This window comes from Quercus lobata, chromosome 9, assembly GCF_001633185.2.
Source record: "Quercus lobata isolate SW786 chromosome 9, ValleyOak3.0 Primary Assembly, whole genome shotgun sequence".
NCBI lineage: Eukaryota > Viridiplantae > Streptophyta > Magnoliopsida > Fagales > Fagaceae > Quercus > Quercus lobata.
This window is the reverse complement of record NC_044912.1, coordinates 2,501,182-2,518,087: the sequence shown is the minus strand read 5'-3', so window position 1 is coordinate 2,518,087 and position 16,906 is coordinate 2,501,182. Positions and strand designations below refer to the sequence as shown.

At 35.5% G+C, this 16,906-nt stretch overlaps 1 protein-coding gene across 1 annotated transcript; it reads right to left on the bottom strand.

Annotated features, from left to right (window-relative positions):
• Positions 1–8,642: 8,642 nt before the first annotated feature.
• On the bottom strand, positions 8,643–10,820 carry LOC115960041. Its single transcript, XM_031078737.1, has one exon. It carries the CDS (start codon positions 10,818–10,820, stop codon positions 8,643–8,645), a length of 2,178 nt encoding a protein of 725 aa, XP_030934597.1.
• Between the last annotated feature and the right edge of the window lie 6,086 nt (positions 10,821–16,906).

The window sequence follows — 16,906 nt, the reverse complement described above, 5'->3', positions numbered from 1 at the left end:
TTAGCCTTTAGGAAAATCTGGTGCATTAAATGGAAAGATTGGTGGGAGTGAGGAGCAAGCCAAAATTCGGTTTTCCCGTAGCCGCTGTCACACCCTATAGAGCCAACTTTGAAAAATCATATCTGCCTCAATTCTGATCCGAATTGTCTCATTCTTGTGCTCAAATTGAAGCCCTGGATGTCTAGTTTCTGGGAAAAATAATCTCATTCACAGATTCAAAATATTCTGAGAGATATCAATGAAATAGTAAGTAGAGGTCATTTGTTAGAAAATGGTTTCAGCACAATTAACATTGATAGGTCCCCAAATTAGCTCCCAATTAACATTAAATGGCTCCAATCACTCCCATTTTAGACTTAATTGGCTTTAAATTTACTCTAATTAAAAGATAATTGCACAAATTACTCATTGAATAATTAATGTTTAACTATCTAGTTAATTAGATGTATGCAACTCTACCATAAAATGTAGTCCTAACCAATCAAATTATGACACATCATCGATCTCAAATTGATTATATTTATAACCAATTGAAATCAATTATTCATAATCACATATAGTCAGACTCAATTTGTAATAGTGCATCTCAGCCATTAAAACTTGATTTGATGATAACTTTCAATCTAATGGTCCGATTAGGGCTCATGACCAGTTGATTTGATCGTTACAACATCAAGATCATTTTGGTGAAATGAGATTAAGGATCTAATGACCAGAATTACGATGCATATTTCCAATGTGAAATTACCCTTTTACCCTTCATGTGAGGTTAAATACGGGTTGCAAAATAGGGTGTCAACAACCACTAACATCCTATTGTTACCTCGAGTATGAAACTTACTACCACGACCACGTAACAGCTCCAAGTCCACAGACTACTTCTTTCTTGAATTACCAACAAGCACAAGCACACCCGCTTGTGTATCTTTAAGCTCTTGAATGCAACAACCGAATCAATCACCAGGTTCTTGACATAATCTTGAATCTTGGAGACCCTAAGTATGTGTGAAGGCAACCACCTCTTGATCTCACAAAAGATTCACACACTCAGCATAAAAAGCAACCTAAAAACATGGCAAGGGTTTTCCCTTTTATACTTAAGGCAAAACATAAAACCCTACACGTTAAACGGGCTTTCGCTGAGTTGGAAAATTCTGCAGAAAAACAATTTGCATGAGCTTCGACCGATCGAGCCAGACAGATTTAAACAGTAAATCCTGCAGAACACTCAATTTGAACTTTACATATAAACACACTTTGAGCAAGTCTAAAACGAAGACTAAAATGTTTTGATAATGATTTGCCAACATTAAAAATTGAAGTTCTAATACATTTAAACCTAAAGTCTTAGAACCCAACACATACTATTTACCTCCTCTCAACCAGGAGAGATGACGGAGCTCCTAAGTGCAATCTCCCTTTCAGTTACAGATGCAATGAACTAGCTCCTAGCTAGGGAATTTCAAGCTTCAGAGATCACCCAAGCGTTACAGCAAATGCATCCTCATACAGTGCCAGGCCTGGATGGTTTGCCCCCTTTATTCTATCAAATATTCTGGTCCCTCACCAGCACTTATGTCATTCAAGCTGCACTTGACTTCCTTAATCATGGTATTGTTCCTCCCAACTATAATGACACCCATATTATTCTTATTCCTAAAGTTCAAAACCATAGAAAAATCACTGAATAGAGGCCTATCAGCTTATGTAATATGGCCTACAAATAGCTTCTAAGGCAGTAGCTAATAGATTGAAGCGTGTAGTCTCTATCATTGTTAGTGAGAACTAAAGTGCTTTTACCAAGGGGCATTTTATAACAGATAATTTCTTGGTTGCCTTTGAAACTATGCATCATATTAGCCAAAAGAAGTCCAGTAAAGTGGGTGAGATGGCTCTAAAACTAGATATGAGCAAGGCTTATGATAGAATAGAATGGGCTTGCCCGAGGCAGAATTGTGCCCTCTAGGGGCCTCCGCCAAGGGGACCCATTATCACCTTAATTATTTCTCTTTTGTGCAAAAGGTCTTTCAGCGCTTCTTCGTCATGCAGCAGAAAGGCAAGCCATCCATGGAATTGTCGTGTGTCGGAAAGCCCCAAGAATTTCCCATCTATTCTTTGCTGATGATAATTTGGTGTTTTGTCTAGATCCTTGGAGGAATGTAATGAACTACAACGCATCTTCACCCTATATGAGTCTGCTTTAGGCTAGCAGCTTAATAAGGCCAAGACTGCCCTTTTCTTCAACAATGATACCCCACGTGCAATACAGGAAAAGATCAAGACTAGATTCGGGGCCTAAGTCATTCCCTAACATGAAAAATACTTAGGCCTACCTTCTTTGGTTGGAAGATCCAAAAAGAATACTTTTCATGACCTCAAGGAAAAACTCGATAAAAGGCTATCGGGGTGGAAGGAAAAGATTTTATCGAATGTGGGTAAGGAAATCCTAAAAAAAGTAGTAGGTCAAGAAATTCCCTCATACACTATGAGTGGTTTCAAGCTCCCGGACTCCTTGTGTGATGAACTAGCTAGGATGGTTCGTAAATTCTAGTGGGTGAAAAATAATGGAGTGGACAAGATGGCTTGGCTTAGTTGGGAGAAGATGTGCACACCTAAGGAGAGTGGCGGCATGGGATTTAGGGACTTAAAGGCATTTAACTTGGCATTACTAGCCAAGTAGGGGTGGCGGCCTCAAACCTACACTAATTCCCTATTTTATTGTGTCATTCAAGCTAAATATTTTCTAGAAGGGGACTTTCTCTCAACCACCTTGGGCATTAAGCCGTCGTATGCTTGAAGAAGCATATTCGCTGCACAACATATAGTCTGAAAAGGAAGCCATTGAAGGATAGGAAATGGGGCAAAAGTTCAAATATGGGGTGACCGATGGCTTCCCTTATCCTCTACCTACCGAGTTGTCATGCCATGCCCAGATATTGGTGCTGACTTGCTAGTGGCAACATTAATTGATCACCAGAGAGGGAAGTGGGATTTGGATGCCCTTCAACACACTCTCATGTCTAAGGATGTGGAGTTTACCCCCTCCATTGCACTCAGCCCGACTTTGCTTGAAGACTGCCTCATATGGGCCCTTACCCCTTTGGGAAAATTCATAGTAAAATTAGCGCATAGGCTTGCACTAGAAGACAAGACTAGCCACAGATTTGAGGAAAGCTCAAATGCTACATGTATGAAGGAGTTTTGGAGGTTTATATGGCACCTAAAGGTCCCAAATAAAATTCAGACTTTCACGTGGCTGTGAGAGACCGTGCCCCCGACCCGTTTTTATAGGATATTGGGCTAAACCTATGTGAATGGGTGGAGTTGTGTTATTGTCTCTCAAAATGGAGATTCGACTAGTTATATTTTTCCCTTTAGATTAAGGGTTTTACAATGGAGTCGCTACTTATTTAATTGTTGGAAAAATAAGAAAACCATGAATGAAAAATTCCTCATTTTATTAATTTGAAATTGAATTTACATTGATTATAGGAAAATTACATGGCTTTGGTCCTAGATACAATCTAAGATAAAGTACATGGCTTTATTTCCTAGTTACAATCTAAAAATCAAAAATTACATGGATAAGTATTTGATCTACTAACCCTTGATCTAAGCTTGGAGGCTATGTTACAAGATGGGAAGGTGTTAGGCACCCACCTTACCCGATGAAACCGGTCTTCTAGATTATGGTGGCCAACATTCATATCACATCATCCAATATGTCAATCAATTTGTATGTTGAATTTAATGTGTGTGCATGTGATAAACCCTAATTCAATTTATTAAGCATGACGTTTAGATTAAAAATGAACTCTAGTGAATGTGTGTGGATGGTGATAACCTAAATTCAAGGATTTGAAAGAATTACTAAACAAACATGTTTTTCATATTTTTGATGTGGATTTAAGATTAAATCTAGTGATATGCATGAACATGTGATGAACAACTAAGAATATGTGAAGAACACATAAGAACAATTAAGAACATTCAAACATATTCAAGAGAATTATCATGCTTTAATCTCAAATTCTCATCATAACAATATAAGCAAACAATTAGGGAAGGGGATTATACCTTCATGCAAGATCCATGTAATGGAGGAGGAGATTCTTGATGGAGGTCCTAAGGGTAGAGGAAAAGAAGAACTAGGAGAGGGAGAGTAAGTCTCACTCAATACCTTGAGTCTCAAGAAGACCAAGATATGACAAGACTACTCAACTTCATTAAAACTGAGGAGAAGAGAAGAGAGGGGGATTTTTTGTATCCTTTGGAATGAAGGAGAGGGGGGTTTATATAGTAGTGGTGGAGGAAATATGAATGGAATGCCATTTAATGAGAGTTGACAAGGAATCATGAACCTAGACCTCATTTTAGTCTTTGGGAAAATCTGGTGCATTAAATGGAAAGATTGGTGGGAGTGAGAAGCAAGCCAAGATTCGGTTTTCCCGTAGCTACTGTCACAGCCTATAGAGCCAAATTTGAAAAATCATATCTGCCTCAATTCTGATCGAAAATGTCTCATTCTTGTGCTCAAATTGAAGCCCCGGATGTCTAGTTTCTGGGAAAAATAACCTCATTCACAGATTCAAATATTCTGAGAGATATCAATGAAATGGTAAGTAGAGGTCATTTGTTAGAAAATGGTTTCAGCGTAATTAACATTAATAGGTTCCCAAATTAGCTCCCAATTAACATTAAATGGCTCTAATCACTCCTATTTCAGACTTAATTGGCTCTAAATTTACTCTAATTAAAAGATAATTGTACAAATTACTCATTGAATAATTAATGTTTAACTATCTAGTTAATTAGGTGTATGCAACTCTACCATAAAATGTAGTCCTAACCAATCAAATTATGACACATCATCGATCTCAAATTGATTATATTTATAACCAATTGAAATCAATTGTTCATAATCACATATAATCAGACTCAATTTGTAATAGTACATCTCAGCCATTAAAACTTGATTTGATGATAACTTTCAATCTAATGGTCCGATTGGAGCTCATGACTAGTCGATTTGATCGTTACAACATCAAGATCATTTTGGTAAAATGAGATTAAGAATCTAATGACCAGAATCAAGATGCATATTTTTAATGTGAAATTACCCTTTTACCTTTCATGTGAGGTTAAATACGGGTTGCAAAATAAGATGTCAACAGTGGCGTGCATGCAAGAATATTCTGCCCACAAAAGCAAACCTTTTCCTCCAAAAGATAGCACAGGATAGCATTTGTGAGGTGTGGAAATTTTGAGGAAACAACTAGTCACTTACTTTGGCACTGTTATCGTGCGAAGGAGGTGTGGAAAGATGTAGGTTTGGACAAGGATAAGATCATGGACAACTGCCTTGAGTTCCTAGATCTTTTGTGGTATGCCCGAAATGTGAAATAGTGGGCTGAGGAGGATATTGTACTGATGGTTACGACAACGTGGGGTATTTGGACGAATCGGAATGAGGTGCGACATGGGAAGAGTAGGAAGCCAGCCTCTGTGCTTGCTTAGTGGACAAAAAACTACTTGGAGGATTACTTACTGGCTAACCATACCACTCGTCCCTACAAAGAACCAACAGAAGCAATGTGGCGACTTCCCAAACCTCCATGGTACAAAGTGAACATGGATGGTGCAGTCTTTGATCAGCAAAAGGAGGCTGGGTTTAGGGTAGTTATTCGGGACCACCATGGTGCAGTTATGGTGGCCCTAAGTAAGAAGTTGAAAGCCCCTCTGGGTGCTCTCGAGGTGGAAGCTAAGGCAATGGAGGAAGCAATTACATTCGCATGAGATATGGGGATCCAAGACTACATTTTTTAGAGTGACGCTCTAACAGTAGTTAAAAGAATTATTGAGAGAAATGATTGTATATTGATATTGACAATTGTGTTAATTACAGATATATATAGTAATGCTTAAGCAGCTAAAAACAACCCAAAAACTAACTTATCTGGGCTAACAACCTTCTAACAACCTTCCTAACTAACTAACAGAAAAGTACAGCTAATCAAACACGTGCAAGTCATGCGTCTACTAACTGGAATTAAAACTACATGTAGCTTTTAGTCTTAAACTACATGTCGTTGGTCTTCTGCTTCAGCTGCACTTCTACTTGGGCTTCTGGACTGATGTGATTCAGTTAACTCTTCTAGTTTCTTTGAATTCTGATACTCCCCCTCAGGATGGACATCATGAGAATGAATATTGGAGATGCCCATCCTGGTAAGAAGACCAGAAAATTGACTCCAGCTCAAAGCCTTTGTCAACAGGTCAGCTATCTGACATTGGGTACGAATGTCCATTAGCTTTATAACTCCTGCCTGCACTTTGTCTCTAACAATGTGACAGTCTATTTCAATGTGTTTTGTACGCTCATGGAATACTGGATTAGTTCCTATGTGAATAGCAGCTTGAGAGTCACTGAACAACAAGGCAGCCTGACTATGTTTTATATCCAGATCTTTAAGCAGATATAAGATCCATGTCACCTCACATACTGCAACAGCCATGGCCCTGTATTCTGCTTCTGCCGTGGATCTTGAGACTGTGTTCTGCTTCTTAGACTTCCAAGAGATGAGAGAGTCACCAAGAAACACACAATACCCAGTGATGGATCTTCTAGAATCAGTACATGCAGCCCAATCAGCATCTGCAAATGCTTTGATATGCAAAGAGGATTGAGAAGAAAAGAACAACCCTTGTCCTGAAGTCCCCTTAAGATACTGAACCACTCTATAGGCTGCCCTGAGATGAGGCTCTCTAGGCTTAGACATAAATTGGCTCAATCTATGTACTGAGTAAGTGATATCAGGCCTAGAAATGGTGAGGAACAGCAGCCTGCCTATCAGTCTTCTGTACATGCCAGCATCAGTCAATAACTTGCCTTCATCTTTGCTTAACTTGAGATTTATCTCCATGGGAGTTTTAACAGGTTTACACCCAAGCATTCCCACATCATTGATCACTTCAAGAGCATACTTTCTTTGGCATAAAGAGATGCCTTTCTCAGACCTGGCCACTTCCAAACCCAAGAAGTATTTCAAACTGCCCAGATCCTTCAGCTTGAACTCCTTATTTAAGAGAACTTTAAGGTCTGCTACAGATTGAGGATCATTGCTGGCAACAAGTATATCATCAACATATACCAATAGTGCCATGAAAGAAGCTCCTGAATGCCTGGTGAACAAAGAGTAGTCTGCCTTAGATTGCAGAAAACCATGGTGCAGTAGAGTTGTTGAAAACTTTGAATACCATTGTCTTGAGGCTTGTTTAAGGCCATACAATGATTTGTTCAACTTGCACACAAGCTCCCCCTTGCTGGGCAGGCCTGGAGGAGGACACATATACACTTCTTCATGCAAATCACCATGGAGAAATGCATTGTTAACATCCAATTGATGGAGAGTCCAGCCTTGCACAGCAGCCAAAGATAGAAGTAGTTTGACAGTCACCATCTTGGCAACAGGAGAGAATGTCTCAGTATAATCCAAACCCTCCTGTTGAGTATAACCTTTGGCCACTAACCTTGCTTTGTACCTCTCTACACTACCATCTGACTTGTACTTGATTTTGAAGACCCACTTACATCCAACAGCCCTCTTATGTGGAGGCAAAGGAACAAGAGACCAAGTGTTATTAAGTTCTAAAGCCTGAATTTCAGCTGCCATGGCAGCATCCCAATTAGGATCACCAACTGCCTGATGGTAAAACTGAGGTTCAGGAATTTGGGAGATACTATTGCAAAAATGAGAGTAAGAAGGGGAAAGTTTATGATTAGAAACATAATTGGCAATAGGGTATTTGGTGGAAACAGCATGGCACTTGTAAGCTTGAAGGTAAGCAGGTGGCTTAGAGATTCTGGTAGATTTCCTAGGACCAAGAGTGGTTGAAGTAGGACCAGCTGAAATAGAGGGAAGAACATGGACAGAATCAGTGGACAAGGAGGAAGATGGAAGATCAGGGAGAGGAGTAGTAATGTCATTAGGAACAAACACAGACAATTCCTCAGGAAGATCAACAAAATGTTCCTCAAGAATGGTGGAATCAACTTGAAGAGAAGTATCTAACAGAGGGGTAGAATGATGAATAGAATCAGTGATAGGAAGAGGTGGAGCATCAGGAAAACAATCATGAAAAAGGGGATCAGATTGAGATAAAGGGGCAGAAGCAGGAAGAGACTGAAATGGGAACACAGATTCATGGAAAAGAACATCTCTAGAAATGAAACAAGATCTGGTCTGCAAATTTAAAAGTTTATAACCCTTCACCCCAAAAGGATAACCCAAGAAGACACACTTAAGAGCCCTAGGATCAAATTTGCCTCTATTGTGAGAAAGAGTAGAGGCAAAACATAAACAACCAAATACTTTGAGATGGGAATAGTCTGGAAGTTTGTTATAAAGAAGCTCAAAAGGGGATTTGTGGTTCAAGAGAGGATAAGGGAGTCTGTTGATGAGGTGAACAGCTGTGAGGATACAATCACCCCAATAGGCAATAGGAATATTTGATTGAAGTCTTAAAGCTCGAGCAACACAGAGTATGTGCTGATGTTTTCTCTCCACAACAGAGTTTTGTTGTGGAGTAGCAACACAGCTGTGCTGATGAATGATACCATGAAGTTTAAAGAATTCATTCATTTAAAATTCAAGTCCATTGTCAGTCCTAAAGACTTTAATAGACTTACCAAATTGATTCTTAATCATGGTATAAAAAGACTGTAATAAGGACCTGGTTTCTGACTTGGATTTCATAAGATACACCCAAGTTGATCTAGTGCAATCATCAACAATGGTGAGAAAGTATTTGTGACCTGCAACAGTAGGTACCACATAGGGTCCCCATATGTCACAATGTATCAAATCAAAGGGAAATTCAGAGACATGATTATGGAATGGAAAAGGAAGTCTTTTATGCTTGGCTAGAGGACAAATTTCACAGATTTTATTAGAATCAGAATTGAGATCAGGAAGTACATTTTTCAAAACAGAAATCTTAGCATCAGAGGGATGCCCAAGTCTAGAATGCCATACAGAAAAAGGAACTTTCACATTATTGACAACATGAGATTTATTGGAACTAAAAATGGAATGAAAAACAGAATTGAAAATAGAATGAAAACTTGGAATAGCCTGGGACTGATTTGGAATGGCACAAGTATCAGAGGGGCTATGTTGAAGGAGATACAACCCATCATGAACTTCACCCACACCAATCGTCCTCCAGCAATTGAGGTCCTGAATGAAACAGAAGGCAGACAAGAAAATGAGACAACAATGCATTTTCTTGGTGAGTTGGCTAACTGATAATAGGTTGAAGGAGAAAGATGGGACACAAAGCACATTGGTTAAAACAAGATTTTCAGAGATGCATATAGAACCAATATGAGTTACCAAGGCAGTTTCACCATTAGGAAGAGCAACCACACAATTAACAGCAGTAAAATCAGTCAACAGATTAACAGAATACACTATATGGTCTGTTGCACCAGTATCAATAACCCAAACATTACCACCAAAAGCAGTTCTATGTGTGATTTGGGCAGAAAACACTGAATGCCTCAAATTAGAACAAGTATGATTAAATGTACCTGCCATGGTGAAAGCATCTATGCCACTGGAAGAAGAAGATGCAGACGGATTAGGCTTGATCACACTGTTAGCCATGTGTGCTTCCTTATTCCCCATATTGAACTGAACTTCCTTGCCACCAGAATTAAGATGAGCAGCTTGCATTTGAGTTCCCAACATAGTCAAAAATTGCTGACATTGCTCTTGAGTGAAAGGAAAATTAGCAGAGGTATGATCATCATCTGCATAAGCATCTTGAACATTTACTTGATTCACCCTAAAATTCTTGCCTTTAGGCTTAAAACCTGGAGGGAAACCATGAAGTTTGAAGCATTTCTCCATGACATGCCCAAGCTTCCCACAGTGAGTGCATATAGGTCTGTCTCTGCCTTTGGAATTCTTTCCTCCAAAAACACCAGAATTAGCAAAGAAGGCAGGGAAATTAGGAAAATTAGGATTGGAATTAGCCTCAGATCCTTTCACTGCAAGAGTAGTAGACTCTATGTGAACAGGATTTCCAATCCCTACATTCCTCTGCCTCTCTTCTTGAATCAATAAGGAATAAGCTTTGTTGACAGTTGGCAAAGGCTCCATCAATAAGATCTGACCTTTGATCTGAGAATATGACTCGTTGAGTCCCATCAGAAATTGCATGACTGAGTCCTGAAGACGAAGATCTTCAATTTTCTGAGGCAGATTGCATGTACACTTTCCACAAGAACAGGTAGGAGTAGGCCTAAAATTCTGGAGTTGATCCCAGAAAAGCTTCAATTGAGTGAAATAGTTGGTGATTGAAGAATCACCTTGACACATTGAAGCTATATCTTTCTGAAGCTGGAAAATCCTAGGTCCATTCCCTTGAGAATGTGTATCCCTGAGGTCATTCCAGATTTCCAGAGCAGTATCCCTGTAGGTGATGCTCACTCGAATTTGAGGTGACACAGCCTTCATCAACCAAGAACCTACCATGTTATCACATCGAATCCAAGCATCAACAGCTGCTGGAGTTTTTATCAATGGCGAAGAGAGAGTAATACTACCATTGACAAAACCAAACTTATTCTTAGCAACCAATGCTTTTCTCATTGAACGAACCCAAGCATGATAATTCTCACCAATCAGTGGTTCGGATACAAGCATGGCTCCAGGACTTTCAGCGTGATGAAGAAACAGAGGATTTGAGATATCCTCTACAAGTGCAGGATCTTGCACAGAGGAAGAAGATGAAGTATTCGTTGCTTCCGCCATTGACGAAGCTTCAAGACTCTCACGAACAAACCCTAGAAATTTTGGGAGAAAATAGAGCAAGAAGGCTCTGATACCATAAAAGAATTATTGAGAGAAATGATTGTATATTGATATTGACAATTGTGTTAATTACAGATATATATAGTAATGCTTAAGCAGCTAAAAACAACCCAAAAACTAACTTATCTGGGCTAACAACCTTCTAACAACCTTCCTAACTAACTAACAGAAAAGTACAGCTAATCAAACACGTGCAAGTCATGCGTCTACTAACTGGAATTAAAACTACATGTAGCTTTTAGTCTTAAACTACATGTCGTTGGTCTTCTGCTTCAGCTGCACTTCTACTTGGGCTTCTGGACTGATGTGATTCAGTTAACTCTTCTAGTTTCTTTGAATTCTGATAGTAGTGAATGCATTGCTTTGCCTCACAGACCCACCCTTGCCTATAGCTAATAATATAGTTGGTTCCTTGTCCCATCTCTTCAAGTTTCGCTCTATCCAATTCAACCATGTACCTCGCCCTGGGAATAAAGTTGCTCAAACCTTAGCACAGGTTGCTAGAGGCTCTTCGGTTTTGCATGCTTGGATAGAGGAAACTTTTGTTTTTTGATAAAATGTATTGAGATTTGAGAAGCACATATAGCATGCTAAATTGCATATTAAAATGATAAGTTAGTCGGGAGTTTATCTAGATTTTATGGCTTTTTGGCAAAAAAAATATATTATTTTATTATTATTATTACAGTTAATGGTAAAAATATTATGGGGGAATAGCCTCTCTTTATAAACATTATTTTAAGCATTAAAATATCACATTTTGCACTAAAAATGATTATATCACATTATGCATTGAAATGGCTTTGACAACACAACTTTATTATAAACACATTTTACACTAAAATTGCACATTTTGAAGTTTTGATACAAAACATGATTTTCTTTAAGAGGCTATTTTTCAGAAAAAATTTTCCACATAAAATAATATTATTTTTTCAAAAATCTATAGATTTTACTTTAAAAATGTTGCAAAAAAAGATTATAATAGGTAATTGTATGCAAAATATTACTTACTAGTGTATTCTCAAAATGTATAGTTATATTATGCAAAGTTCGAGCATAATGAACTTAGCTCGAATGGAAAGGGCACAATAACAATTTTATCATCAAGAAAACCTATAGAATAATTATGAATGTGCAAGTGTTTAAATCTTAAAATTTATGAGACAGTAATTTCTGATGATGCATAAAAAATAGAAATATTCCTTATCAATTTCCATCTCCAATGTTTTTGAAATCTTTCTCTAGACAAAAGTTTCTTAGAGATGTAGTTTCTTACTCATACCAAATATATTCCCATTAATGCTTTATTATAAATATTATTATTATTATTGATAGGTCAAAGACTTTAATTATTTTAATTAAAATTGAATCAATGAATTTTTAAGTATAAATACGGTACACATTGTAAATTTCAGTTAGCTCAATTCGTAAAAGTTCTTGTTGTTGAATAAGAGATTTGGAGTTTAAACCCCACTTACACCAAAAAACAATGAGTATCTTGGCCTATTCATAAAGAATAATTATCATTGAACGAATACTATAGATTGAAATTCAATTTTGTGTGTCTATATATATATATAATGATGAAGCCATAACAAAGTGATCCTCTCTAGAGTGAGGAAATGTAAATGTTAAGGAAATCTACCATTGATAACGTGTGTGTGTGTATATATATATATATATATATATAACTAAAGTTGTTTGACTTTTGGCTAACCACATAAGATCATGCTATATAAGCTTTTGAGAGTTCAATTTATAATATAGATAATTATCATGGAGCATATACTATAGATTTTCAATTTACTTCCTTCTAGATGCCTAGAAATTTTATATTGTTCTAATTAATCTGAATTGTTTCAAATGCCATTTTTTTGGAACTTTATAGTTGATTGATGACATGTCTTCTATGCTTTCCGGGAAATGTTCTTCATAAAGAATTGGATGAAGAGTTGAGCTTGATGGTTTAGGACTTGTATATATTTAAAATCATTTAAAATCCAAACGATATGAAAGAGAGTCCTCCAACTTGCAAAACGTAATAGAGACAATTGGTCTTATAGTAATTACAAAATTATGACTATTTTTTATTTGCAAAAGAAAAGATAAAATAGAGGTTAAAGAAAATATCCAAAATTTTGAGTTTCCATTTGAAAACCCAAATTAGACTGGCTCCTAACCATAATGGGGCTAGTATGCTGCCACCATTGTGACTAAGATCAAAACACAAAATGATATTTCTAAATTCGTGATTATTCAAATAGTGATAAATTCATTTTACTACTTTTTTTTTTTAATTTTAGGAAATTATAAATTTATAATTCAAATGTTAGGCAGAGCTTCTCAATTTAGAAAATTATTTTTTTAGTACCTACTTTTCCACACTAACAATAGCATTTTTGTCTGTCTAGATTTTTCTAGAAAGTGTCTTTCAAGAAAATTAAAGCTTGATTGTGAGGCCTTAAAATCTTGACAACAAACAATAGGAGACATCGAAATCTAATACCGTGTAAACTAGGTTTTCTTAGTTGACAGCTTGAAATTTTGGTAAGGTATGAGTCCCTAAGTAAAATAATAATAAAAAAGTCTAGTTAAAATGGTTCAGTGTCAAATTGTCAATCAGTTTATGCGTGGAGTATCTTTGATTTTTTTTTTTTTTACTTAAGTTGTTTTGGTTTAAATTGATTTGAGGTTATGGCAAACAACACCCTCCTATAGACAACAATCCCCATGGGTAGTCCAAGAGGCGAGCCGATTAGAAGATCAATAAGGTCTTGCTTGAACTTGAGAAGAGTGTGTCACTCAGTATCGATGCAATGAACCTCAGAGAGTCCAATGTAGAAGAAGAAGAAGAAGAAGTAGTTAGGAATAAAGAGAAAGGCAAGGAAAAGGAATGAAATGGGTCTTAAGGAACCCTTCATTATCAGATTATTATTAAATTATTAGTTGCAAGTGCAAGGCTTACTCATAAAAAAATTACACTAAACATTGGATGCTAATTTATAGGAGATTGACAACAATCTTGTGTCGATCAGTTATTTATTTATTTATTATTTATTTTTAACCCTTGGGATTCACATGATGATGAATAAATTAATAAAATATAAAAATATAGCATGTTTAACATAAAATAAATAATAAAAATGCGAGTCTCCTAAAGTCTTCCACTCTAAAAAGTTGTGTATTTTTCATTTTTCTGTAAAATAAAAGTTTATTATTTTGTTTTGTCAAAAAGAAAAAGAAAAAGAAAAAGAAAAAGAAAATTATTGTTTGGCATTGTTTAACACAATTGATGGGGAGTATGCTCGATAAAATAAGAAGAATGTTAGTTTAAATCTCTCATTTTTCCTTCCTTGAGGCCAAACATTTTTTATAATTTTTTTATTAAAAATAAAATAAAACAAAAGGCTTGTCTTCCACTAAAAAAGCAAAAGATAATAATAATTTTGTCTTGTAGAAAGCATTCAAAACTTCTAATCAATTCATTATTCAAGTTCATAGAGTTTAGACTACAGAAAGCAACCACAGTCATCTTTCTCACAAGTCACAAAACATAAACCCTTTTGCATAGTCTTCCACTATAAAAGCAAGTTTCATTTTTAAAGGCATTAATTGCATGAGGAATATTATAAACACAGTAGTTTTTACAATAGCTGATTAGCCAAATTTTTATCGATTCTTATTTGAGCATGTCATCAATATCATGTTTTCACTTATCAAATTATTAAAATAATTTGTCTTTTTGATAGTTGTGATTTTTTTTTTTTTTTGGTGTGGCATTAAACTTATTTGAATTCTTCTTAAGTAACACAAGTTTTTTTTTTTTTTTTTTTTTTTAAGAATAATTTGAGTAACATAAGTGATTAGGGAGAATCCTTCATAAAACTAAGTCATTAGTTTGAATCTCTCATTTTTTTGGAAAATGAGAGATTAATTGATGGTTTATTTATTTATTTATTTTTTAACAGATTAATTGATGACTTAGGACTTGTGTGTGTGTGTCTATATATATATATATATATATATATTTTAAAGGAGTCCTCTAGTTTGCATAATGTTATTAGAGACAACTAGTCTCATAGTAATATGAAAGGAAGTACTAAATTTGGTATCAAAGTTTCTCTCCTCTCTTCCCCCTAATTTGGTATTGCCAATGCCAAAATTTTGTGGAATTCAACACTTAGGGTAAGGAATTCTCCCAACTCTCTTCTCAATTACCTAAATTAGTTGACACAATCAACATAACACCTTTAAACAAAAATGTTAATAATATTTAGTTGAAAGACTCATAAAATTTGAAGAAAAATAACCAAAACTTTGAGTCTCTTATTCAAAAACACAATTTAGATCAAATGCCTCGTAACCATAATGGGGCTACTACGTTGCCTCCATTGTGATCAAAATCAAAATATAAAACGATAATTCTAAACTCCTAATGTTCAAATAATGATAATTCAATTTATATAATTTTTTTTTTGAAAATTACAAATTTATAATCCAAAGACTTTGAACATCTAAAGTCTTAAAAGAGAGTTTTGGAGACTTTATTTTTCTTTTCCAAAAGTCTTTAAAAGCCTCCTTTACATTGGGCAAAACTTTCCACACATTATTGTCTAGTTTTCTCAACTGTATAGTTTTTCCAAGAAAGTATAGTTCTAGTAAAGTAAAGCTCATGGGTCCTCAAAATTTTGTCCACCGCCTAGTTTTTCCAAGAAAGTATAAACTTTCCACACGTTATAGACTTTTAGTGTCTAGTTTTCTCCAAGAAAGTGTAGTTCTAGTAAAGTAAAACTCATGGGTCCCCGAAATCTTGTCCACTATCTAGTTTTTCCAAGAAAGTGTATACTTTCTACACGTTATAGTGTCTAGTTTTTTCCAAGAAAGTATAATTTTAGTACAATAAAGCTCATGGGTCCCCAAAATCTCGTCCACCTAATTTTCCACATGTTAGTGAAAGTGTAATTCTAGTAACACTAATGTTTTCTTTTTTTGATAAATAGTAACACTAATTTTTTTTTTTTTTGAGAGAGTTTCAACATATGTCGTTTTTTTTTTTTTTTTTTTTTTTTTTTCAAGCTGTGATTGTTGACTTTTGCCCTTTAACAGTGCACACCAGTGAGTCTCGTGCACTGTTCACAGGATCCATAAACTTCACTTTTCAGCAATTTTTCATTAAAAATGGGTCTCACGGTACTATTCACACATTTAAAAATTATTTTGTTATAATGTTTTCAGTTTTTAGTTTTCAATTGTATCCAAACGGATACTTAGAATGAAACTTCAAAGTAAAGGAATCAACTTAAATCTAGTGCGTTGGATCCATTGGGATTTGGACACATGTCAAATAATTGTCATGTATTCACGTCTTTATAATGAAATTTCAATTATATGGTCCATCACTAGATACCATGAAATTACTTTGCCCCTTTTAGTTATTTATTTATTTATAATTCTAAAGAAAGAAAAAAATATATATAAAGTGGGGGAATCATTATCAATGAATTGACTTTCATGTAGAAGTAGCTAGTAATCTTGACCCTTTTGCCACGCCAAAAAAGAAACGAAGGAAAATAGGCATTTAAGAGTTAAGACCAAGTAGAAGAGTTGTTGATTTAAGTTGAAACAGATGATATTGAAGTTGTGAAAACAAACACACAGAGAAAGAAAGAACAGAGTCCATTCCTTTATTAAATAGGCAATTATCTAATAATATTTCTGTGTGGTGGCGATGTGCTGATACTGTGTGGTGGTTGTGAATCTGTGATATTAGATTGAGGGAATTAGAGTTATCTTTTAGTTAAGCATTAGTATTTTTTTTTTTTTCATAAAAAAAAATTTCATTTTATTTTAATTTTAAATTCTGGAAAAATATAAAAAAAAAAAAAAAAAAAAAAACTCTGTAAAGGCCTTGGATGGAATGATGGCATGCACAACTATTGCAAATGTAAATGAGTTATTGGACAAAATTAAAATTTTTAAACCTAAATGATAATTTTTTTAATTAAAAACTAAAATGAAAATGA

What these genes read in the sequence shown, in the direction of transcription:
- LOC115960041 (XM_031078737.1), bottom strand. Translation starts at nt 10,820, where the DNA reads ATGGCGGAAGCAACGAATACTTCATCTTCTTCCTCTGTGCAAGATCCT.